Source organism: Zonotrichia albicollis, chromosome 16, assembly GCF_047830755.1.
Source record: "Zonotrichia albicollis isolate bZonAlb1 chromosome 16, bZonAlb1.hap1, whole genome shotgun sequence".
Lineage (NCBI taxonomy): Eukaryota > Metazoa > Chordata > Aves > Passeriformes > Passerellidae > Zonotrichia > Zonotrichia albicollis.
In genome coordinates, this window is record NC_133834.1 from 10,500,576 (window position 1) to 10,526,003 (window position 25,428).

Sequence of the window (25,428 nt, forward strand, 5' to 3'; positions counted from 1 at the left end):
TGTGCTTTGCCCCTGTTCTTTACACCTATATATTAGAGAACAGAAGACTTTGAGGTCAGCTCTCCCTCTCTGAAGTAAAGGTATGTCTGTCTGGGCATTTCTGGAGAGCTGTAAGGTCTTCACTGAGTGCAGAGGTGACAAAAAATCTTCCCCTACTGGGAGATGGAAGAATGAGCTGTCAATTTGTTTATCTCTCTTTATTTCTAATGACATAATCAACTCTTAAAATGGCTTCCCTGGTATGAGCCTGAGCTCTGGCACTGCACAGAGTTATCTGGGACATTGCCCAGAACCAAAACTGTACCAGCCCCGGAGGATTTGGTGAGTGCTAATTAATAATTCTGTATTGAAAAATGAGGCTGCAGGAGGTGGCAGCTTTTCTTTCTCCTCCTGTTTGTTTATAATCTCTCTGGATGCTGTTTTCCTTGGAGCCCTGCTGGGCACAGGACTGGTGCCTTCCTGATGGTGTCAGCAGCAGCCATGAGGGAGGAGCAGGACATTTGCATTCCCCATATGAGAATTTTGCAGCAAATTTTGGAAACTTCAAAGTCTTTAAGTGGATGTCTTCAAACCATTCAAGACTCAAAAACACTTCTTATTAATAAGACATGGAACTGCTCGCATCATATTTTGTCACTTAAATTTAGAGTGCCATTGTGAAATATGGACCTTCAGAAACATAAAAGTGGCACAAAGGTTTGCAGCAGGTGGTGTACAGCAGATGCTGTGTCTGGAGGAAGGGTTTTGTTCTTGTGCTTTGTTCTGCAGCTGTTATTGCTAACCTGACAAAAATCTATTTTAGCTTTTTAGTTATTGATTTAAAGCTTGCCATAGTAGCTCTTTCTTTTAAGTGGAAAAGTGTAATGAAAAAATAGTAGTAAATAGTTTTTCAATAAAGCAAGATAGGCTAGATTTTTTATTTGCTCAGCACTATTTTCTTAACTGAGACAGCTCAAAAAGTATTGTTGTGCAATGTATGTGTGTTAAATGTAAAAGGAACATCCCTGAAAAATCTTTCTCTTTTGAAAGGTTTGGCTGGCTAGTCCTGGGAGTGCATTTAGTATCGTTGTTGTCATGTAACATTTTTCCTAACAAAGGGGTGATGGGTGTGTGCTGTGTACAGCTCCCGTCTGCTGGGAGGAGGGTGACAGGACTGAGGTATTGGTTTGTTTTTGGTGAGATATGCTGGTGTGACAGAATCTCTTTCTGTGCCAGCACAGGCACACAGGGAAGCTCTGCTCAGGATCTGGCCTTGCTCTTTTTCTCTGGTTTGATGGCCTCCGTGAGGTGTGTGAGCAGGGCTGTGATAATCATCCTTGCATTGTTCAGAGACTTCTTTGGGATGCAGCAGGAGGGGACTCTGAGGTACAGCAGTGTGTACCCGTGCAGGCCTCTGTCTGCCACGTAGAAACACACTAAATTTTTCATTATCACACCAAAATCTTCATTCTCACTCTCCTTGGCTGCAGTTTTCCAAAGATAACAAGGCTTGGATGGGGTGGTCAAAGCACCTGTGCCAGAGTCAGATGTGGGGAGCAACAGTGGATGAGAAGAGATGAGCACCCTGTGGCTGCTACCTCAGTCTGACTTCACACCAGCTCTTCCATTCTCTCAGCTATTTTCTTCTTTCCTTTTTGCATCCTGTGGAGATTAAACCAAAGGGAATATTCCAGACTGCGTGTGAAGTCAGAGAAAATAGGAAAGAATGTGCAAGTTCAAAAGAAATACAATGGTTGTATGTACCATTGCATGACTTTACTTGAAGATGAGTTTTGCACCTACCATAGTGAATCAACAGTTTGATGTGTTGATAAAACCATATTTTTAATGTAATTTCCATTCTTTTGGCTATAAATGAGGACTTCTATGGTTTGGGACACAATTTGTCACAGAAATGTTTCTATTTCTTCAAGTGAAGGTCACCTTCTGTATTTCTCTAGGATCAAACCCATATTTATTATCAATATAACTAGGAATGAAGGAAATTTTTTATAAGTCTCTGGATATTTTGTGTCATTTGTACATAGCACAGTAAATGGATATGTTGACAGTTCTGTAATGGAGCATATCTGCATTTTTAGCGTGTTACCCACAGCTTGAATTTTCTTTTTAAAAATTTGGTTTACAAATACATACTACTGTGTTTACTACCTCAACACAGCAGTTTCATAGACGCAACTCTCAAAACAAATAAGCGTTTCTCCAGATCCAGGCATTTAAATGCGTCTGGTTATATCCTCCTCAGAACAGTAAAATGGAGTTGCTCCCATTGAAGCTTCCATGATGATATCAGAATACCATGAACTTTGGTGTTCTTCTGTTAATAGCACCAGAGCAATCACTGTGTTCTTGATAGGACTTGGAGACCTCGCTGGGGTGGTTCCAGTGCTCCCTGTGACAGGGATGCAGATGCCAGGGATGGCTGGCAGGGAATGTGCTCCAGGATCAGGATCTGCCTCCTCCCAGCATCCTGCCCCAAGTGGTTTGGGATCTGCTGCCCTCCTGACCACACAAATGCCATCACATTTCCTTGCTGATGTGTGGAATAGGCAGACGGTCAGGCACATTTTCCACTTCTGAAATCCCTGGCATCCCTTGGCACGTTTGCTGTTTGTCTGAGGGCCTGGGCTGGCTGGAATCCTCCCATTCCAGATGGTCACCTCCGTGTTGTGCTCAGGGCTGTGACGACACCATGTGAGCTCACGTAAGCCAGCACACGCTGCTGGCACTGCCACTGCTCACCACACCTCCACAGTTAAACTGGTTTCTTTATAGAAACAATAGATTGTTCCCCTGGGGCTGAACTGGCTTTTCTCCTAAAGGCTTTGGTTAAATTTCATACTAGAAATATATATACACAGTTATCATATACAGAACTCCTATTGATTTGAGTGAGAATTCCTACTTCCCTTGAGATACTTTGAATTTCCTAATTTAAGTGAGTAGAGATTTGACATTTCTGCCTCCTACATGAAAGTTCAGTAAAACATCTTGACTTATAAACAGGATGGAAAGAAAACTGCAAAGGTCATGTGCTTATAGGCTTCCCAAAATAGGAATGGATATAAATCATGTTCTTTGGGAATTTTTGTGATTAATTTTCAAGTCTTTAGAAGACAGAATGTAGATAACAATTTTAAATTTTTTTAAGGGCCTGAGTCTTTTATTGTATTGCTAATTTCCACCATTTTCCTTGCAAAACAGATATTTGAACAGTCTTATGATTATGTTGTCATTTGTTTAGCTTAAGCAGCTCAAGAATTATTAAAATGCATTAGGTTTATAAATTATGTGGATTGCTAGCTCATTTATATTATCTGACATCAGATAAAACATATAATTAGATTTCTGGATAGAAAGTAGTTAAACAATTTGAGGAGGAAAACACTAGACTCAAAAATATTTAAATCATAAACCTCCTTCTGGTGATCTGGAAATGGAAAGAAATGTGGGTTAATTTAGAAGGGATATTTTTTATAGTAAATAAGCTAGAAATTTTCATGTGCAGTGGGGTTTGCTTTCTTAAAAGTACCCAGCAGTTGGAAGGATAAAATAGTTCCTTCTGATGGAAAATAGTTATTTCTAATGGAAATTCTTACTAAAAATGTGGTTTGGTCTGGCTTCAGTGAAAGCCTGGGTAAAGGCTTTTGCAATGGCTTTTCAATGTATAAGAACACAAGAGTCTTCTCTTTGGGAAGATACTGAAATGACATTGTGATTATTTTGGTTATTGGTCAGATGCGTAGGTGTGAGTGTGCATTAGGGTTTTTGTTTGGGGTTTGTTTGTTTGGTTGATTTTTTAAAAAATATTTTTTTTATAACTTCAAATGGATCCTGGTTGCAAATAGAGTATTTGGTTGCTGTTCTGGTTCAAATAGAAGAGCTGAATGTCAGATTTCAGTGCATGTAGCACCAGGGGATAGATGGTATTAACTGATAACACCCAGTTGGTATAAAACAGTTACTTATTAGAATAATGTACCTTATTTGTCTTTGCCACTGTGCATTTTCTCATTTCATGCAATTGCTGATAAATTTTAAAGTAATTTTAACAACAAAACCCCAATCCAACTGTCCTGGCCATGTAATTCCCTGTACCTGTGTTCCAGCCCACTTAATATTGGCTCCCCTTTTTCAAGCACCATCACGCAGCTCTGAGCAGCCTGTGGCTCTTGGCCTTGCAGGTGGGCAAGTGGGAGAACAACTCGCTGAGCCTCAAGTACTCGGTGTGGCCGAGGTTCAGCTCCTTCGCCGACAGCGACCCCGACGACAACCACCTGAGCATTGTCACCCTGGAGGAGGCTCCCTTTGTCATCGTGGAGGATGTGGATCCCCTCATGGAGAGCTGCCAAAAAAACACCGTGCCCTGCCGCAAATTTGTCAAACTTAAGTGAGTAAATGTACAATGCTCCCTTTTCTTTTCCTGACTGCAAAAAATATAGTCCACTTCCCCTTTTCTCCTTTCCCCCCTTCCCTTTCCCCCCTTCCCTTTCCCCCCTTCCCTTTCCCCCCTTTCCTCATGGAATGCTCTTTGCACATCCTCCTTTTTAAAAAGTTGAGAGTTTCTGGTTATACACGTGTAAGTCACATTGAGTTATTAACAAGGTAGTAAGTTTATTGTAAATTCAAAGTCAATGAAAATCAGCCTATTTCAGTCACATGGAAGAAGATTGTGTTCCAAAATGGGACTGTTTTAATGAGCTCTCGTTGAGTTGTTTCCAGCTGTGTTGAGATACGCCTGCTTTCATTAGTCTGTAACAATTTGAAAATGTCTCCTAATGAAAATGTTAAGTTTATGCTGAAATTTGGTATAGAATAAACTACTCCAGCATAAAATACACTGTGACTTACTATCAAGAGAAAAGTCCCCTTCTTTCAGTTCTCCATAACTTCATAGCAGTCATTAGAAATCAGTGGAAGAAATCAGTGTGCGTTTGTCAGTGGTGTTTTACCTGCTCTATGCCTTGATCTGTGTATTTATGAACTGAATATAACAGGATTTTTATGATCAGGTGTGAGGGAATATGATGCATGCTTCTGAAGATTTCCAGAGACTGTTAAATGGTTGCACACATGCTTCCTGAAGTCCAGAGAAATTTTTTTTTTTTGTTCAGTTCTAATCTAATCTAATCTAATCTAGTTTTATTTTAATTTTTAATTTTTCCAAAAGGCTGTAAGATACTGCCTTGCCTTCTGAAGTTGCATATACTAAAAGGTTCTGGAGGTCCCCAAATGAACATTAAAAAAAAAAAAAAAGATGAAGAGAAAACTGGCATCCTTGCACTTAAAGGTGGCCTGAAGTTCACCTTCTCCTAGTGCAGGGAAAGGTGCACTTTGAGAAGATGCATCCATTTCCAGCACAGTGAACTGCTGGGCCTTTTTATAGCTTACATGTTCTTTAATTACTAAATGACATGTAGTCTGATGTCTTGAGAGTAAAAGTAATAAAAGTTTAATCTAATCCTAAGAGAGAGATTAGTAAGAGCAGGCTGTATGTCTTGATGGAGCAGTGCAGAGTGTGAGGCTGGATCCTGGAGTAGAAGGATGTCATGTGAGGTAATGTTGTTTCTGTCTCACCAAGCAACTCTGTCATGATTAGCAGGAGCTGCAAACACCATATAGCTATAAAAGCATCCTGTGGGTTATTTTTGCCTTGATTCAGAAAAACATGGTCATTCACAAGAGTGGCAAAATGTTGTTTCACAGTGTGCTGTATCTGGCTGTTGTGCTGCCTCTGTTTTTCCCAGCAGGAATATTTATGTGTGTCTTCTCTGTTGACAGCAACAAAACTAATGAGGGAACGAATGTAAAGAAGTGTTGCAAGGGATTCTGCATTGATATCTTGAAGAAGTTGTCTAAAACTGTCAAGTTCACATATGACCTGTACTTGGTGACGAATGGGAAGCATGGAAAAAAAGTCAATAACGTGTGGAACGGGATGATTGGTGAAGTGAGTTCTTTTGGGTAAAAGAGTTCCTAAGGACTCAGCGATGTCTGGTTGGGCTCTTTGGAGGAAGGAGGAGCTCTGTGCTGACCCTGGTGTGTGTTGTCCCCGTGACCAGGTGGTGTACCACCGGGCAGTGATGGCCGTGGGCTCGCTCACCATCAACGAGGAGCGCTCGGAAGTCGTTGACTTTTCGGTGCCGTTTGTGGAGACGGGGATCAGTGTCATGGTGTCACGGAGCAACGGCACAGTGTCACCGTCTGCTTTCCTAGGTATGGTCCCCAGCCCGTCCAGATAACCTGACTGCATTTCTGTGGAGTTGGGTAGATTTAATTGTGTGTTAAGATATGTAGTGCATTAACACAGTTCTGTTGAGTTTTGAATTTTACATTAAGAAGTTTGTGCTGTGTTGATGTGCTGATTAACATGACCGTTAACACATGGACACAGTGCTCTTGGTTTGGATGCTGAAAGTGAAAACCAAAGACAGTGATTTCAGTATGAAAAAGAATCCCCTAAAACCTTCAGTTAGGAAAATTACATCCTCAACCTTGCTTCCTTACAAACTAACTTATGCTTGTTTAGCTTTGCTTAATATCTTTTTAATGTTCACAAAATAATTGAAAAACCATTGTAGAGTTGAAGAACAATTTCCTTATCTTTAGATATCATTTAAAGCTATTTTGGTAACAGATACCTCTGGCTTCTGAGCACCACACTACTGCACTGGAGAGCTGAGTGTTTTCTCCATTGATGCATCTGAACAGTGGAGATAGAGCAAAGAAATGCAAGGTTGGAGGTGGGATAAGGAAACAAAGACTCTGGGCTTCTTTTATTGCATGCTTCTTTCAGTTGTGCATTTTTCCTTTCATTGTTTCCCTCTCCTCTTTTAGTGTTTATAGTTTCTTTTAATGTTTGGCCTGAATTTACCTGAAGCAGAAAAGAGAATCAGCCATGAGGTGGTTCAAAAGTACCCAGAATGCTGTTATGTATTGGGCCTACTATTGGCCCATGATGTATTTGGGCCTACTATTTTTAAAGATACCTTGTACTGGAATAGTGGCACTAAAACCATTAAGTGGAAAAATAAATAGTCAGTATATTCCAGGTATCGTAGGGCAATGTTTGGAATCTTCAAGTCCATTGGGTCAGCAGTGAGACCAGTCCTGAATTGCTAAGTGGAAGTTCTTCACTCCCCCTGAAGTTGCTCACAGACATGGAAGAGCAGATCAGTGGTGTAATATCAAATGCAAGCAGGCAAATAATTGAATTTTCTTACACAAGAATCATCATTTAACCACAGAGCTTATTTCTCATATCTCTTCCATAAAAGAACATTACAGAGATGATGCAAGTAAATATGACACAGTGAGTAATCAAATAATTTCCCAAATGTGGTGATACCTAAGTAGATTTTGCTGATGTTTGATATGAATGAAAGACTTTAAGTGAAATTGCAAGAAACTGTACTTGTAATAAAAATACTCAGAGAGTATCTTTATTTCTTTGAGTCATTGAGTTGTAACGTTCATTTTTTAAGTTGCAGTTGCAACATGTTGAAATGACCATTGGAAATAAAAATTGGGGTGTTTTCGAAAGTGCAAGTGCAGTTGATTTTTTACTTCTCCCTTACAAACCTGTTTACAGCCACCATCAAAAGAGAAGCTGCTTTTGCATTTTTCACAAGCAACAGAGTTATTAGATTTCTAAAATGCATTTAATGTTATTGGTTTAGTTGGATGTGTATATAATTCAAAAGAAACAAAAAAAGAACCCCTTCTCATAAAGCTCTCTAAAATAGCTCTACTTTTGAAGAAATCTGATTTTACTGCACCAATAAATCAAGTCTATGCTCTGTTTTTTCCAGGCATAGATGAAGCTGCCAGTTTGCTGGAATTGACTGTGTATTTTGATGAGGTGTGCGTAGTAGTAAAATGTTTTGCCTTGCAAAATACTATCAGGCAGATAACTGAATTTATTCACAGACTGATTTTGTTTCAATTAAATAACTGTCTGAGAATAGAGTCACCTTATGTAAGACTTTTAAAAGATTTTAAAAAAATCTGTCAGATATAGTACTATTTTTGAAGAGTAGCACTTGATTACAGTTCCTGAAATATCTGGGTTTGTGAATTGTTCCTATGAATGTGGACAAGTACAGGATTTTGTGTAACTAGATTTTTCCAGTCAGTTGTTGTGCCCAGTAGGTCTGAGTAACTGATGGGCTGTGACAGCCTCATCCTCGTTATCTGCTGTGTTCTGGTTCTGATGTGTCTCCTTCAAATGAGAATTTTATCCACGGTAAAACATTTTCACATTGTACTAGAGATAATATATGCTAGATCTACAAATACTCTTTTAATGATTCTATGGAGTTTTGGTTCAACTTGATTTAAAAACCAAATAAATAAAGTAAAACCTTAAATCTCCATGTTTGTATTTTTCAGAGGGAGAGTTCATAAGAGAGGTCAGCTTTTTTTTCTGGAGGCATTGATGGAATACAAAATCTATGCCCCTCTTTATTTAATGTCTTCTTTAAGCTTGATTTTGGTGGTGGGAGGTAGGATTCAAAGACATGTTTTCCTTGCTTGATATTCTCTGTTGTCAGTCATTTGAAATATACACTAACAAATCACATATTAGTTTTTTTCTGCCATATTATAGCTTTACTGAAAATTCCTTTAAAACCTGCTGCTTGCCTGAGGGAGGTTCCTTTCCTGTCCTTTGAGAATCAAAGCACAGTGCTGTATGTGTAATTGGATCTCTGATATGACAGGAAGATCGACTTTGTTATTCAGTTGATTTTCTACTTGCTCAATCTTACTGCTTGCTATCCCAAATAGCTTCTTGTTTTCCTATTGCTTCTATTAATTCACCACCTCATTACCAGATTCCTTAAATTATTAAAGAGAATTCTGCTTAAACTCTTGTTTATAGCTCACTTTTGTGCATTGGCTTGTTTTGCCCTTTGCCTTCTTTAGATTTTGACAAATTACCATTGCTGTTTCTACACTGTTGCTTTTGATAAGGGTTTTATCAGCCTTGCTTTCTTCTGTGAGAATGCTGTCAAAATATTATAGTACTTCTACATGAATTCCAATTTAATCCAGTTGCTAACTGAATTCAGAAAATATTTTTAGACTGTATTTGGCTATATAATGTCCCTTCCGTGGCTGCATCTACATAGATCTTTCTCTGCCTTCCACAAATTCTGTTATTTTCCTAACTTTCCATTCTCTCCCATACAAATGATTACAGTGAATGAACCTCATATCCTCTCTTAAAAATAAAATTACTAATTGAAAAATACTGCTCCTTTGCAAGGGGAAAACAGTTTGGTTTAAAATGTCCCTGCTTTGCCTTAGTTACCATCCAAAAGCACCAGTGGGGCTATCTGTTATTTGGTCTTGGACGTCTAAGTCACAGATTTCTGAAGAAATCATAGCAAAGACAAAAGAGCTCATGAGTTTTCTGTGCTTGGGCACAAATTATTACATTTTATTCTATTCTGGGTGAATCATCTGAGTTTGGGCAAGGCTGAGATTGGGCTGTTGGGCTTAGAACATTTCAGCTCTCAGTCATTGTCCTTTCCTGCAGTGAGGGAAGAATCAGTGATTCTAATCTTAAATTCAGAAAATGAAAAAGCTACAAGAGAGGAACTTCTTGGGCTTTCAAAAACAGGCAAAACATTTTAACACATGAATTTTCTGTAATTTCTATTGTTTCTTGGTTCTGTCCCAATTAGAAATAGTATACTAAGATTTGCTTTCTCACACTTCAGAGCATGCTCACACTTGCTTTATTTGCACAAGTTATGATGTGAAGTGCCCCAAATAAGTTGGCCTGACAAAGAGATATTATTTTGCTATGCTAATCTTTCTAACAAATATCCTTGTACCAAAGCAGATACCACAGGTACTCCTGAAATGACAGAATCTTTGGCTGGAAAGGTTATATGATATTTGATATTGACATGGAGTCCTTTTAAAAAGTTGGTGCTTAGTCTGATATTTGAAGCTGCTTCTAGTTTTATGCTACAGCCTACTTCTTTTACGTAATTATGGTTCTTCTGTCTTTCAAACTGACATCCAATTTTCCATAAATCTTTTTGATTTCAGTAATTTGCTCCCAGATGAGAATGAGACATTCAGAAGGATGTGGTTGCAATTGATAAAAATATCATCTTCATTGGTGTTAGATGAAAGTAAACACAGAGAGAAAAGAATCCTTATACAAAAGTGTTTGGTTTGAGTGCAAGTATTTATCTTTCCTCCTCTAACACTTTTTGTTGGATAGAAAATGAGAGAGAAGTCTACTTCCCTGAATTACCAAGTGTATTAAACATATGCTTAATTGCTTTTGCTTTGCAGAAACACAGTCACAGAGGTTGGACCATTCTGTTGATAAATTTCTATAATTCAGGATGAATAGACACAGCAACCTGGTTGTGGACTGAATAAGGAGCAAGTCAAACCAATTATGGACCATCAGTGTCAAAGAAAAGTGTGCAGCCTTTTGTTTTTAATTACAACTTACATTTCAGCTTTTGAATTTATGGATTTTGTCTAAATATACTAACAGCAGTTCATTATATATTGCTTAGTTATTTGCTTAGTTATTTTTGTTGGGAAAAGCTAATGTAGAGGAAGCTGCTGGGCTTGCCTGGTGAGGACATTAGAATTCTTGTGCTGTGACTGGTTTAATGAACTGTGTTTCTGTTTCTCCTGTTTTGCTGCAGAGCCTTTTAGTGCTTCTGTCTGGGTGATGATGTTTGTGATGCTTCTCATCGTGTCTGCCATGGCTGTCTTTATATTTGAGTACTTTAGTCCTGTAGGATACAACAGGAACTTAGCACAAGGGAGAGGTAAGATTTGCATTTTACTCAACTCCATGTTTATTAAAAAATATGTATTTCCCATCCCTGGGTCTCCATCTTTTAAAATTAACATAACATAGGAATAAAACAATGCAATTAGCTATTAAACTGTTTATGTTCTTCATTTAAAGTATGGTTTCTTGAAGGCTGATATGGTCATGTTTGTAATTCCAATTCAATGGAATTCAGACAGGGAGCAGGGTAAGTGGTATCAGTTTTATTCAGGCAGTGTTTGGTTAGTACATGGCATCACTCATAAAGTGTCAGGAGTGAAATATGTTCCACTCCTGGCCATTACAAATTGATGACCAGTTCAGAGAAAGTTACCTAAAATACTGTGTCTTCTGGGTATTTTGAAAAATAGCAGTTATACTGTCCATAGTTCTGTACAGTCCCTGTAAATATCAGAATTCTTAGCCTTGAAATGAGGCCCCTGGCAGAAGGGCGTCTCTCTGTGTAGCACCCTCAGTTATAGAAACTTCATTTTCAAAACAGACAAGCTTTGTTTTAACTCTTTCTCAGTGAAAGCTGCACTTTGACTCAGGAGTGAGGATTCCATATCTCACCATGCCCTCATCATCCCATTTCTTCAGTGACATTTCAGAGTGCAGCCTTTGTTAAAATTTCTAAATCATTCTTGCCTTGTTTCATAACAAGAAATCTTCCAGCTTGGTGAACACAGTTCTGGGCACTATTAAAAGCAAATGATTTATTCTAGACAATGGCTGGCTTGTTCCCTGAAAAAGTGGATTATTGTAATGTTCAGATGATGTTATCATTTTAATAAGATGGTAAATGTGTAACCTCTGTCTGAAATAAACACTGTGTTAAAAGAGAAGTCAAAGGTGAATATAGACACTGGGACCCAGGGGCTTGGCTGTTCTGTTCTGTGCCTGAATTGATTATTTAGTGCTCTTACAGCTACAAAGGCATGTTATGTCACTAGACCATCCCAACTTGCCTCTAAAGACTTGCCACTAATCTAGCTGCCATTAATTTCAAATCTGGAATAGCAAAAAAAAAACAAAAAAACAAAAAACCCAAACAAACAAGTTTATCATCTCTCATTTCCCTTGGCATTTTTTGCAGGATGAATCTCAGTGGTAACACAATCCCCCGTGGCATAAACAGAACTTTAGATTGCTCCCTTGGCATATAATTTCTGTAACACTGTTGCTCAGAAAAATGCACATTATTCCTGTATCAGCTCAGTCCTTAATATGTCTAGAAGGTAGTTGCAGCTCCAATGTGTTTATTTTACGGCACTCTGTTTTCCTAGTGCTGCTGCAGAACAGGAGCATAATCTGAGATGTAGAGTTTGGCTGCATTGTGAAATATTTGCACTGCACTAGAGAGCATTTCTACTGAAATGAGAACATGCACTCAGTATACCCAGTTAGGGTTTTATTATTTTAAGAATCTTTGAATTATTATTAACATAAATTATAGTTTAAATGAATAGCTAGATCTATATTTGTAATGTGCATCCCCTTGGATAAAGGGACAGGGCAGGGAAGGAGATAAAGTTACAGATTTCTGCATCAGAGCTTATTGACTAAATTGCAATTGAAGTGAAAAAAGGATAATTATAAGTAGGCCAAATGAGTCACAGTCAGGGGAGTTCTATTTCTCTGCACTGAGGGTGCAGGGAGTCTGGGTTATGAGCAATGTGTGATTGCACTGTGCCTACCTAGGGCTGCGTGAGAATGACTGCCCTTGGTTCTCCCAGGCTCCATAAATGGGGCCTTTGGGGTGGAAAATGACATTGTTCATTCACTTCTGCCCCTGGGTGAGCCTGGGGGCAGCATGCTGCCCACTCCCAGCTTTGGGGTGAATTAAAAGATGACCCAAAATAGAAATAACAAAAGTTACAGAATGGCTTAGCTGGGACAGAATTTCACCTGTAATGTCAACACATTTGAAGCCACAGAACTGACTCTGAACATGTGAGGCAGCCAGAGCCTGGCTTGCTCTAAATTCCCTGTCTATAGAGGTGGCTCCTTTGTTCTGTCTTTCTGATTCATGCTCTGAGTACAAAGGTGCTTAAAAGTAGGTGACACATTCACACACTTTGATCTTAAAAATGCTTACATAATGTTCAAAAAGCATAATGTTGGATGACTGGAGATGATAAAAATAATTTGGATAAGAAAAGAACTAGAATTGAATCATTAAGACTTAAACCTCCAGTTTTCCATTTCACATGTTTGCTGGCACAGAAAACTGACAGGGCAACAGTGTGGCACATTTCTTCCTACAGGAGACACACCAGCCTGCTTCTCCTCCAAACCTATCCTTTCCATTTTCATCTTAAAAATTTTGAACCATATGCCACGTAGAAAAATGTTGACTTATGCTTTAAAAATGTGGAACTCGTTGTCATTGCAATGGAGGGTACCTATGGTAAATCCTGTGAGTATATTTGGAGTACAGTGAATATATATACCAAAATATTTTCTAACCATGTCTCTGGCACTAATGGGTTGTCCCTGCATGGTATATTGGCAAGGTTTAATTTAAGTGCGGCTGAGCTAAGTGCTCTTTGAACTTTCAGATCCCCATGGGCCGTCCTTCACCATTGGAAAGGCAGTGTGGCTGCTCTGGGGCTTGGTCTTCAACAACTCTGTGCCTGTGCAGAACCCCAAGGGCACCACGAGCAAGATCATGGTGTCAGTCTGGGCTTTCTTTGCTGTCATCTTCCTGGCCAGCTACACTGCCAACTTAGCTGCCTTCATGATCCAAGAGGAATTTGTTGACCAAGTGACTGGGCTGAGTGATAAGAAGGTAGGTATTCAGCTCAAAAGGTGTCAGTGTGCATCTCCATAATCCTTCTACAAATTTGTACTTCCTGATAAAAACTCTGAGCAAGATAATGAACTAAAACTGGATGATTTCCTTCTGAATGCAAGCTTAACTAACAAACCTAAGACCCAAAGCATGAAAACATCAATCTATATTTAAAATCTCTGCATAGCCTATTCAAAAGTAGCTGCATTAACTGAAAATCACCTTTATTTTATTACAGAAATCAATTAGTGCTTGGTTCAAAAGAATGCCTCACCAAAATAAAAAGCTTGAAAAATTTTGTGGGATATTAATAGTATATTAATAGAAAAAATTCTATTGCAGAATTGTTGTGATGAATATGCACAAGATACCTGAAGGGCATACTTTTGTTAAGTCTGTGCCCAGTTGTTTGAAAATGAAACTAAATATTGACATTAAGAAGAAATATTTAAATACAGTATAGCCCAGGGGACAATTTCACAAAGGGTTTTTTTCTCAAAGGACAGAGAATAAAGGAAAATGTTACTAAAAACAAACCAAAAAGGCAACATCTCAGTCTTGTCTGTTTTTTTTTTTCTGTTTTAACTTCTTTTTATTACCAGCCTTTGATTGATTGCCTGATATATCAAAGCAAGCATGGCTAGAGGAAAGCTAAAAAGAAACAAGAAATGATAATAGTTTTGTTTTCATTTAATTGTGTTGTCAAAACCTTTGAAAGAGCATGAAGATTGTTAAATATCCCTCTATTTTAAGATAATATTCTTAGAAGAGGCAGATAAATGGCATTGTCTCTTGGGGATAAAAAAGAAGAAGATTTGAGAAATGTCTTTCTGCTGTTGGTGAGAGAGAACAGAGGATTTGGTGAGCAAGAGCAGAGCATTTTCCTGGGCCCTGGTTTTGGCAGGCTCTGCCTTCCCCTGGCCCAGCAGCGGGCTCAGGTGTGAGTGACCCTCACCTTCCCCTCCTCGCTGGCTCTTTGCCACAGGGCTGGAAATGTCAGCGCCTGTTCTGTGGCTTTTGGCCTATAACTTCCTCAGGTTTGTCATTTTTTTCTATTCTGACTGCTAAGTAGGATTTCATTTCCACAAAAAGCAAAGTAAAAATAGAAAAATACTTGAATCAGAAAATACCATCTGTTCTTGTGTGGTCTGCTGATCATTTATTTGATCTGCCACCTTTGTTTCTATTTTTTGGTTCTTCAAACTTTGCCTGAAGCACGTAGATATAAGCTAGGGAAGCCATGCCTTTTCTGATTAAATAAAACAAGTTAGAACTCCAGAACAGCAATGAACTATTTCAGAACATTCTTCTTGTCATACATAGGTTTTGCCTCCTCCACAATCCTGAGGTTTCTTGGATTTTAAAAAACCAAATAATTTGGTATAATTTATGGGAATGTAATCTGATTGATGTTAAATTGTTTTTCTGCCCTCTTTCTTTTTTCCCCCTCTATGTTTATACGGTTCAGTGCAGAACTCTGACCCTTGCAGGAAGCAAAGCAGTGACAGGCAAGGGCCAGAAATGTGGGTGTAATCAAATTTGAATAATTAATACCTAAAAGTTCACTATTTTTTTTTTTGCAAAAATTAAAAAAAAAACCAAACCCCACTTCTGGGCTTGTGAATTATTCTTCTCTCCCACTTTTCCCACTGCCATACTTGAAGAGTCAGGCTTTTCTGTCAGTGCTGTACTGCCAGTTCAAAAAAGTGTTTCCAGTTAGAGATACTGGCGTGTGATGGAAAAATCAGGAAAAACCCCCCTCTCCCTGAGCAGCCACCCTGACCTGCAGCACACAGTGTTGTCCCATTCAGGAATTTCGTTGCCCTCTATCAGCTGGTTCACCAGATTTGCTGATGTGATGATAAGGTGTTATTTACCCCTTATGCTCTAAGACCTCTTTACAGTTTCCTCATCCCTTGAAATGCTGCTAATGAATTTGTGAATGCCACGTCACCAGAGTGTCACCCAGAAATCCATGGCACAGCCTGTTCTGGAGTTAGGAGGGGTGGGTGTTCACAAACTCAAATGATTCAGCAAATGAGAAGAGAATTATATTTTGACATTCTTGTGTATGTAATAGATGTTCAAAAGCTTTGTCTTCATCAAAAGGAACAGAAAATGAGTCCAAAGTATCCAGCAAAGACTGAAATTCGTGGCTTTTGTACTTTTGAGACCTTTTGTGCCTATTTCATGCAGTGAAACAGAAAAAATGGCTGCAGGAGGGTGGGCAGCTGTGCACAGAGCTGTCTCAGTGTTGTTCTGCTGGGGCCCTGCCTCGCATACACATGGCCCAGGAGCTGCTCTTCAGCTTTAACAGCAAACCTTAACGATGCCACTGACAGGCAGGAGATTATTTACTGCTTTCTAGTATTTTAGTAGTGTTTCCTGAAGTTCCTTAAAAAGCTCCAGAACAATAGCAAACAGCTGCTCCCAACACCAGCCTTTTCAGGCAAGCAAGTAAATCTTTAAATTAAGTCAGTATGTAATGTTTCTGGAATGTTTGCTGACTTAATGAGATTGCCAGTTTTATTAAGGCATATAGAAAAAATAAAATAAAAGCAAAATACTGTATTTGTGTTGCCATGTGCTGCAGTTCTGTAGGGGGCAGAGCAGGGGAGACAGGAGTGAATTGGTCACTCTTCAGAGTGACAGGAGACCTCTCCTCTGTGACTCAAACAAGGGCCTTGTGCATTCAGCTCAAGAGTTCTCTCCATGATTTAAAAGATCAGCATTTCATAAAATGTCTAGGAAGAAAATTATTTCCTAGCAAACATGACATATTTTGTTTCTCATCATGGGGCTTTAGGGAAAATGAATGCATATAGAGCCTTGATTTATTTTTTCTTTTCTTGTCTCTTGCCTGCCATAGAGATCTTTGCTGCAGTCACAGTGACAGTCTGTGTGCTTCTCCAGGACGTGGCAGTTCACTGAATATGAGTTTAATATTATTGATGAAAACTTTATTCATCTCAGATATGAGTGCAGTGTTAGAAAAAAAAGATTTAAACCTCTTTTTTTCTTTACAAGTAGTCTGTGAGCAGCAATATAATAGCAGATGATGGTTTCAAAAATAATCTCCTCATGAGTGATAAAATTTGTCTGTTGGTGCCAAGAAATTCCAGTCTGTCGATGGGGTTTGGAACTATTAATCTGCTTTTTAACTCTGTGACTTTTGAATGAACTTGGGCTTTTTATTCATCCTCGTATTCTGCAGAAATATTTTTGTCTGCCATGAAAGTTCAATTTGAACAGATGTGTTAATTCTTTCAACTATTCCTGTGAGAGGAAATGCCTGCCAACATCCTAGATTAATATGAATGTTTTTGAAAAGTGAGACTATTTAAAAACAAACTCCATTTTGAAATCACCAGAATTCTCCACCATAAAATCCCTGTTTCCCCAGTTCTCCTGCCATTCCCCCAGTTCCCCTGCCATACTGGGAACTGAGCTTGCAGAATGCTCCCCACAGCCGAATTTCAAAAAAATCCCAGCAATATAAAGAGCAGCAAGTCTTACAGGTCCTGAAATTGGCAGTTCTATTTTTTCCAGTTCTATTGACTGGCAAATTTAGGATACACATGAAGCCATTTCAATACATCAGAGACACATTATCTCTAGATTTAAATAAAGTTCATAACAAGCTACATTTATATCAGTAGACTCTCTGGACATATATTTAAAAGCAGGGTTTGTTTTAGTGCTGCATAATAAACTCAGAAAGAGAGACAGCAAATATAGACTAAGAATCATGAGTAGTGTACAGTGTAATTTTGGTGCAGGGGTCAATTACTATGTGTAAAAGTAGTAGCAAAGTTATAATTTAAACAGTAAAGCTCTGAAAAGGGAAAATGAGGAAAGTAAGACATCTGTTAGCTAAACAAATAGAGAAAAATAGAGTTCATTCCTTTATGCTTTGTCAAAATATGCTTAATTAAAATGAAGTATTTAATTGTAGTTCTGTAACAAGAAAATGGTGTTGCAGCAATAATTTCACAGTCAAGGTTTGATGGAATTGAAAATACTCCCAGTTTTTGTGTAAACCCATTTGTATTCTCTTTACAAATTGGCACTGGATCTTGGGAATGCTTGATGCCCTGAGACCAAATGTTAAAAAGAGAAATATTTCACGTGGAGCCCCAAAGGAATCAGCAGCTGTATAAATATTAGGCATCTCTTGCAGCACAGGATATATAGATTGCTCTTCTGACTTCAGCAATAAAAACAGAGTGCATTTAGAGTGGAATTCATGGGTGACTGCTTTTATCAATGCTCAATTCAATTTCCTCATTAGCCAATAGTTCCTCTAATCTGAGTGACCTTTTTAATCTGTTTCTTAAAGAGACATTTTCATCCTAAATTGTCACTTGAGTTTTAAAGGAAGATGTTGAAAAGGTGCATATAAAATTTTCAGATCTGTTAGCAAAAAATTTATGTGAGATTATTTGAAGGATTGCCAAGTGTGAAGCCTGCATGTGCCCTGAGCTATTGCCATTCCTTTGCAGATCCCCCCTGGCTGGTTCATCTGTGCTGATGCAATAATGATAGGGTAAAATTGTAGAATAAATCTCAGTGTCCTCAAGAAAATGGTTCATAGTTTTAAATGGTAGGGGTGAACAGGGACTGGGATTACAGGTGTGGGAGCTCCAGAAGCCCTTCTCATATCAACTATGGGTTCTGAGCCCCTGTGGAAGCTGCACGTGCTTTTATTCCACTCCAGTCATGGGTGGATGGAAACTCCCTCACTCTGCCTCTCCCTGGCATTCTCCAGGACTGGGGCTCCCTGCTGAGTACTGTGGATGATCCTTTTCCCATCTTCCTGATGGGGAATCACAATGTCCCAACTGAGATGGAAGTATGAAATGACTATCCACAAAATACTCTTTTCCTTTGGTTGCAGTTTGCCGGTGTGCTTGGGTTCCCTGAGAGATGTTGGCAGATGAGGATCTGCTCCAGCTTCTGTTGTCCTGCCCAAGTGCAGAGCATGGGAGAGAGTCACATTTGAGTGGCAAAATGGAGCTGGTTTTACCTTGGATGTAGATTATGTTCACTTAGTGTGAAGACAGTTTCTGGTATAATAGACCTGAATTGACCCACAGATTTGCCTAGAAGAAATTTGAGGCAATTGACACAACTTCTGTCTTTTTAAAGCTGAAATTGTCCTTCTTCACATTTTGGATGCCTGAAACACTTTGTTTATTCCATTTATCTCCAGTTTCAAAGGCCACATGATTATTCACCTCCTTTTCGGTTTGGGACGGTCCCAAATGGAAGCACTGAGAGGAATATCCGGAACAACTACCCTGACATGCACCTCTACATGACCAAGTTTAATCAGAAGGGAGTTGAGGATGCCTTGGTCAGCTTGAAAACTGGGTGAGTTGTTTTTTTTTTCCATGGTTTTTTAAAGAATGCTGTAACTTTTCAGAAGCAGAGAACTACTGATCTGTACTTTCTGTGCTACTGGACAGACTGATGGCAGGCTGCTGTGTAGTACTTGGTGCTTTTTTCCCCCCAACTGTACAGTTATCAAAAAGGAAAATGATTGACTGTGATTTCTGTGATTGTTTTAAAATTACATGGTAGCTTCAATGTCCTGTGAGAAGTAGTTTCAAATGGCAGAATTAATGTTTCTGGAATTTGAAGACAGTACAAAGACAGTCTGGTTATCTTTGCAGTGCTGCCTAATCCTGCTTCTGACAATCTTGGTAAATACTCTGGTAAATATTAGTGTCCTTCTTTCTTAAGATCTGAAAATTTAGTCTTGAGTGCCATCCATCCTATTCTGTCTGAAGTAGCCCAATCTGCCTGTTTGGACAAAGACAAATTTTCATTCTTAATCCTCCAAAGGTATGAGAGTGACTCATTGCTCATATTGCTCATTCATCTGGGTGACAGGAATCTGCTAGCTCTAAACATTTAGGCTTGATAGCCTAACATGATTATATTTGTTAATAAAACAGTAATAATATTAATTTCTCAATGTAGGCTTTTAGGTTTTGTTTTGAAGTGAGAAGTTACTTTAGTGGGTTTAAGTGTATGTACTCTAGGGGCTGTTTCAAGGGACATCTCTCCTTATGTATGGTGAACACAGGACACGTTTCTTCCTATACTAAAATACCCTGTTTTGATTCTTTTTGGAGAACTGCTTATCCTTTTAATTTTTACTCCCCTTCTGCCAAACCTGTATGGGAATATAATGTATTAATTAAGCCAAACACCTTGGAATCTCGAAATCTTTTCTTAGAATGAAGACTCCTTCAAAACATTATCCTTACATCTGCTTCCTTCTCTTCCTTCTCCCCTCTCCTTGCTGCTGTGTGGACTCAGTGTGCCCTCATTTCTGCAGGCACTCTCAGCTGGCACTGCCCAGCCTGTTTGTGCCATGCCAGCCCAGATGTGTGACACTGGCACTCTCAGTGGCACTGCCCAGCCTGTTTGTGCCATGCCAGCCCAGATGTGTGACATTGGCACTCTCAGTGGCACTGCCCAGCCTGTTTGTGCCATTCCAGCCCAGATGTGTGACGCTGCGTGAGACCAGCCTTGCCCAGGGCTGCCAGGCTGCAGCTCCTGCTCTGACCCAGCCTGGGCAGGTCACATTTGCTGGGTGACAGGTGAATTATGCATTAGAGATGGACAGCTGGATCCTACCATTCCTGCTGGGAATTTCTGAAGAAGGAGATGTCCTGATTTCAGCCATTTGTAGGACTTGTTCTGCTGGATGGACAGTTTATTTAGGGGATGTAAACTGCTTGTACTTTTCACCAACTGTTTGTGCTACTGAAAGCCCTGAAAATCTGCTGTTAGCTTGAAAATCAGGCCACTCCTCAGACACTTAAGTGTGAAAACAGGGGGGCCAGCCTGACTGCAGGGCTGCTCAGGATGTTCACTGAAACTCAGGCTGGCTGCTCTGGGCCAGCTGATGGTCCTTCTCAAGAGCTTTGCTCCTTTTGCTCCTTTTGACAGCATCAGCTATTCATTTTTGACAGATTCCTCTTCCCCAGCTGAAGTTTCTTTCCTCTTCTGAGTGATTTCTCTGTGTGGATACCCCCAGGTGTCTGCCTTGCTACCCTTGGCTGATATTTCTGTAGCAGATGGTACAAATAAACTTCTGGGTCAGTACAAGTAACTGCTGCCTCCAGCTGTGCTCCGTGGGATTTTGTCTGGTGGCACCTGCAGAAGGATTGAACAGCAGGATGTCAGCTGTTTTCAGACTCAAACTCTTCAAAAACAATTCTTCATTTTTTCTGCCAAGTTTTCTGTTCTTCAGCATACAGAATTATATCTTCTTTCTATCCCCCTCATGATTTCGCTGACCAAATTCTTTCTCTCTTCCATGTGAAATTTGCCCTTTCATCTTTAACTAAACTCAGTGAAGTCTAGTTGAGATATCTTTAACTTCCTTTCCTCCCTGATTCACTGGATTCCATGATATTTAGTACATCTGGTCCCATGGAGTCTGTGTTTCTGTGGCTCTTTTGAGGATGACTCATCTCTTCTTCCTCAAACTGCTTCTGCTCCCAAACAAATATATCATTTCTATTTTCCTCTTCAGTGTGTATGTTCTGTTCACCTTATTACAGCTAATTTGTTTCTTTTCATCTTTATCTCTTTCAAAAACTATTCCTGTACTTTTATCTTTTTTTTTTTTTCATCCTTGGGGATACAACAAGCAATTTCCCTTGTCCATGGTAAGACTTGCTGCTTCTGCACAGCTTTTTGAAAATGAATTCTCTGATAATTTTAGTCATATTCTATAGACTGAGAAGGACTTGCAAAGAATCTGGTTGATAATTGGTGCTGTGAGTTAAAATAGATATGAACTCTGTTATCCCTGAAGAGTGTTTGTATAACCTGTATATCCAATCTCACTTTAAAAACTACTTTTGTTTAATTGGAGACAAGAGGTTTAGTCCCTTTTAATTACTTTTTTATAGTGTTTGATTCTAATTTCAAGATGGAGCAAAAAATGCCATCAGTGAAGCAATGCTTAATGACTGAATAATGCCATACATGTGGCCCTTGTGAGCCAGAGAAAATGAAATTATAAAGTAACATCTTGTCACTGTTCAGTCTGATTTTCCTGTGTCTCAAACAAAGTCTTTTGATCAACTTTAATTAGCATTAACATCTCGAGATGTATTGGAAATATCTTGATCTTTGAGATCATTATGTTTAATACATAATGTTACTGAGTTGAACTAGAAGGAGAAAGTAGGAAGAGGACAAACATAAAATTTCAGGCGCACAGATTTCTGAAAACAAATTAAAAACCAAACTGCTGAGGTTTTTTGTTTGTTTTGGATATTTTTTAATCTTGCTTTCTTTCAAGAAGTGGAAAACCAGCTGCTTCAGTCCACTTGCTAATGGAGGGGAGAAATGTGGATAGAAAAATTTATAGAAATATATATAAAATAAATGGTATTCCTGCCTTTATTTCCTGGTCAGGTGTAAGGGTTAGATAAGACTTGTGTTGGAGCATTGCTGTACGTGCAGAGGTGAATGTGCTCACATCTGTGTCTGGGAAGCCTTGACAAAACCCAGCCCCTTTCTGCTTTCATCTTTGAGAGGTGAGGCTGGTGCTGTTTCAGAAATTAACGTACAAGGAAAGCATCTGCCTTTGTTTTTTTAATTAGAACAAGCAACTTCATTGCATGGCCAATAGGCTTGGACCTATCTTGTTCAATTAGCATCAAAAATGTTTGAGATCATCACCTGGGAAATGCTGCAAATCAAAGTGGCAATGAGATTTTTGTGTTAGCCTGACATTGACATTATACCTCCTCCCTCAGGTGAGTCCCCATAGGGGTTCACTGCAGCTTGTTGCCATCAGGGGTGAAGGCAAAGTTATCAGCTTTATTGGTTTTTCCTCTTTGATACAAAATCAACCTTTGTTTCTGAAAAGATCTTTAAAAATTCTGTAAAGATTCAGTAATATCCATCTCTTGTCACTAGGGTCTTATTTCTGAGATTCACAGATGTGTTTTTTAGGAAGCTGCTGAAATACCATTTGAACAACAGCAGAATTATTTTAATTTGATGTGTCAGTTTGCAACCAGGCCTGTTAAAAAGGAAAATCTTGTTATTGAAGTGCTACTTAATAATCTTCAAAATGGCAAAATATTGTTCCTCCTTCAATGCAGTTCATTACTGAAAGCAGCCTGGATCTTATAAGTTGTCAAAACGTGTACTTGTGTTTTTCACTAAATTTCATGCGTTTAAGGGATCAGGTGGTCCCCATGTGCTGTGCTACGTGCAGAGCTTGGCATTGTTCCTTAGGCAGGACCAAGCAGCTCAGGGTTCTGTAGGGTTTTGTTCCTTAATGAGAAGAGAAATGGCAGTTGTTGCCCTGGGCGTTGCTCAGGAGAGCAGGGTCTGTAAGGATTAGCTGATGTGCTCTTGGTGGGAGTGCCCAGCTCTGCCTGAGCCATGGAGGCTCCTCTGAGCTCTTGAGACGTTTATTGATCAAATACAGCCTTGAAAATGCATTGCAAGCATTTCTGTCCATGCTGCATTTAATTGATCTACATTTCCAGAACCCTCTGCACCAGGGAGACAGGTCCTATGGATTGTGCTTTTTGAGGAGAGAATAAATTCCCAAATAGGAAGTCGTTAATTATTGTGTTATGTTTGCACTGGCTCTTTGGGTGTGCTTCCTTCTGTTTGCCTGGCTATATCTTTCCTGAAGAGATTATAGTTAAAGAATACCATCTTTTTGCAGGCAAAGCATCCTTCCAGTGGCAGCTCTCTGGTGTGGGCTGTATGAGCTCATAGCTCTTGAGTTTGCATGCAGTGTTTCTATTTGTGGCTGTAAAACTGTCAAGAGGAGAAATTGCAATGGCAATAAACTGGAAATACATTCCACGGTCTCACCTTTGCCCCAGCACATCTACAGTGGCATATAGTCTGGGATTTAACTGCTAATGGCTGAAATGAGAAAATTTAATTGGGAGAGGTACTTTTTACTGTAGGGATAAGATGGGAAATGTTTGCTTGCCTGTTGCCCGTCACTTCCTTTCAAGGGAGCTGCAGGAATGAGTCCCTGGTGTTCCCCAGGCAAGCAGCTGCAGATCCCCTGGCTGTCATGAGTGCTTTACAGCTTTTATTGCCAGCCACAGCTGTGACTGTGTGCTCAGGGATTTGATGCTAAAGTTTACTTGGGACTTCATCTGCCTTCCTGTTAAAGACAGCAGTGCTTGTGTTGATTCTCATCAGCTGAACACCTTATTCCCACGTCCTCTGTGACATGCTGATGGAATTACAGAGCTGCTGGGAAAGGCTGCACTGCCACAGCCACAGCAGGGATGGCCTCAGCTGTGCTGGGTTATCAGAAGTGAAGGGTTACATCCCCATGATTTATGAGCTGCCCCTGAGGAGCTGCTCTCAGCCTGCAGGCTGTCCTGAGCTGTCACTGTGACAGGGACACGTGGTGGTTGTGTCCTCAGCATCCTTTAATGACAAGGTATAATGCCAGCACAAACACCTGGAAGCAGTGCCAATGGCTTGATGAGTTATTTCCTCCCTGCAAGCCCACTCTCCCATGTGAAAAGAACATTATTATTAACATGTTTTATAGAATCTTATGACACTAAGCAGAGAGAGTGCATGAGAAGACCCCAGAAGGCCCCAATGGCCTTTTAACCCCATCTGTGAGTTTGTTGGCCTGAATTGGATTTTTGTTGCTCTCACAGTGATTATAAATTATCCAATTCACAGCCTCACACGCTCTGTTATTTGTTGAACAAATACAAGCAGGTCAGAGGCTGAGCTGGCAGCCTCTGCAGTGTGGCACAGGCATAACCAGGAGGCAAACATCCCTGATCCCATCAGCTGCAGCACAGTTGGGATTGTGCCCAGCAGGTGCTGCTGCTAATTAGGACTGCCAATTAAGTAGTGATGTGCCTAAAAGACCCAACTTGTCTTTTAGGCAGCCAGCTGACATCTCCCCACTTCAGTGCAAAACCAATTTCAATATTATTGTTTTATTTTTACAGAAAAAATCATAAAAATTTTCACCAAACGAAAAACTTCCTAGTTTTTGTTCTGTCTGTGATTCATTCCTTTTCAAAAGAGGAGGGCAAGCTGTGAGAGAAGTAGTCTGTTTGAAAGAAAAAGGATACATTTTAATTTTTCATTAAAAGCACAAATTCTTCATTATTCTCATGGGGATACAATAGCAGCTTACAGCCAGAACTCACAGAAATGTCCAAATCTATAACCAGATTTTTAAGAATTTACCAGGGATGGTAACTCTGAAGAGTGTTTGAGGGAGAAAGGAAAAGGCCTGTAGGCAGCATGAGATCTGTAGTCATAATAATTTATTGCTTGCAACCTTCCAGGATAGCTGCTATGATGCATTAAGAGAGAGCCCCATGTGTGGGTGCTCTCATAATGTAAACACAGAAAATATCAAAGAGCACTGAACAAAGATCCTGAACTACCTGGGACAGGCAGATGTTTGCTGTGCTCCGTGGTGTCCACTAACCACTATCAATTTTGACAGTAAGCACTAAATTATTGTGCAAATACAAATACACTTTGCTTAAAACTGTCTGAAGGAACAAAAATGTGAATAACTGTTTCCTTCCTTACCATCTGTGAAAAAACATCTCTGCTAAACAGTTTGGCCCATTCAGGGTTTTCTGTCCTGGCTGACCAAGTTCAGACAACTTCTGCAATCAATAACTTCATTTAATTTGGCATCAGATGGCTGAGGTAACTTAATTTCAATTTACATTATGATGCTTTCTGTGGTGGTTTAATCTAATATGTGTTTCAGTGTTCACTCTAATGCTCATTTTGGCATTGTGCTCTGCAGGGAATG

At 39.5% G+C, this 25,428-nt stretch overlaps 1 protein-coding gene across 2 annotated transcripts in view; it reads left to right on the top strand.

Moving 5' to 3' along the window:
* Window positions 1-25,428, top strand: part of GRIN2A (glutamate ionotropic receptor NMDA type subunit 2A) — a 156,919-nt gene that overhangs the window by 99,227 nt on the left and 32,264 nt on the right. For both annotated transcript variants that reach the window (XM_005487641.4, XM_014267491.3), the window contains exons 6-11: window positions 4,185-4,390; window positions 5,782-5,950; window positions 6,063-6,216; window positions 10,683-10,808; window positions 13,375-13,604; window positions 18,820-18,980. In XM_005487641.4, coding sequence (XP_005487698.2) covers window positions 4,185-4,390; window positions 5,782-5,950; window positions 6,063-6,216; window positions 10,683-10,808; window positions 13,375-13,604; window positions 18,820-18,980 — 1,046 coding nt within the window. The remainder of the gene's footprint in view (window positions 1-4,184; window positions 4,391-5,781; window positions 5,951-6,062; window positions 6,217-10,682; window positions 10,809-13,374; window positions 13,605-18,819; window positions 18,981-25,428) is intronic.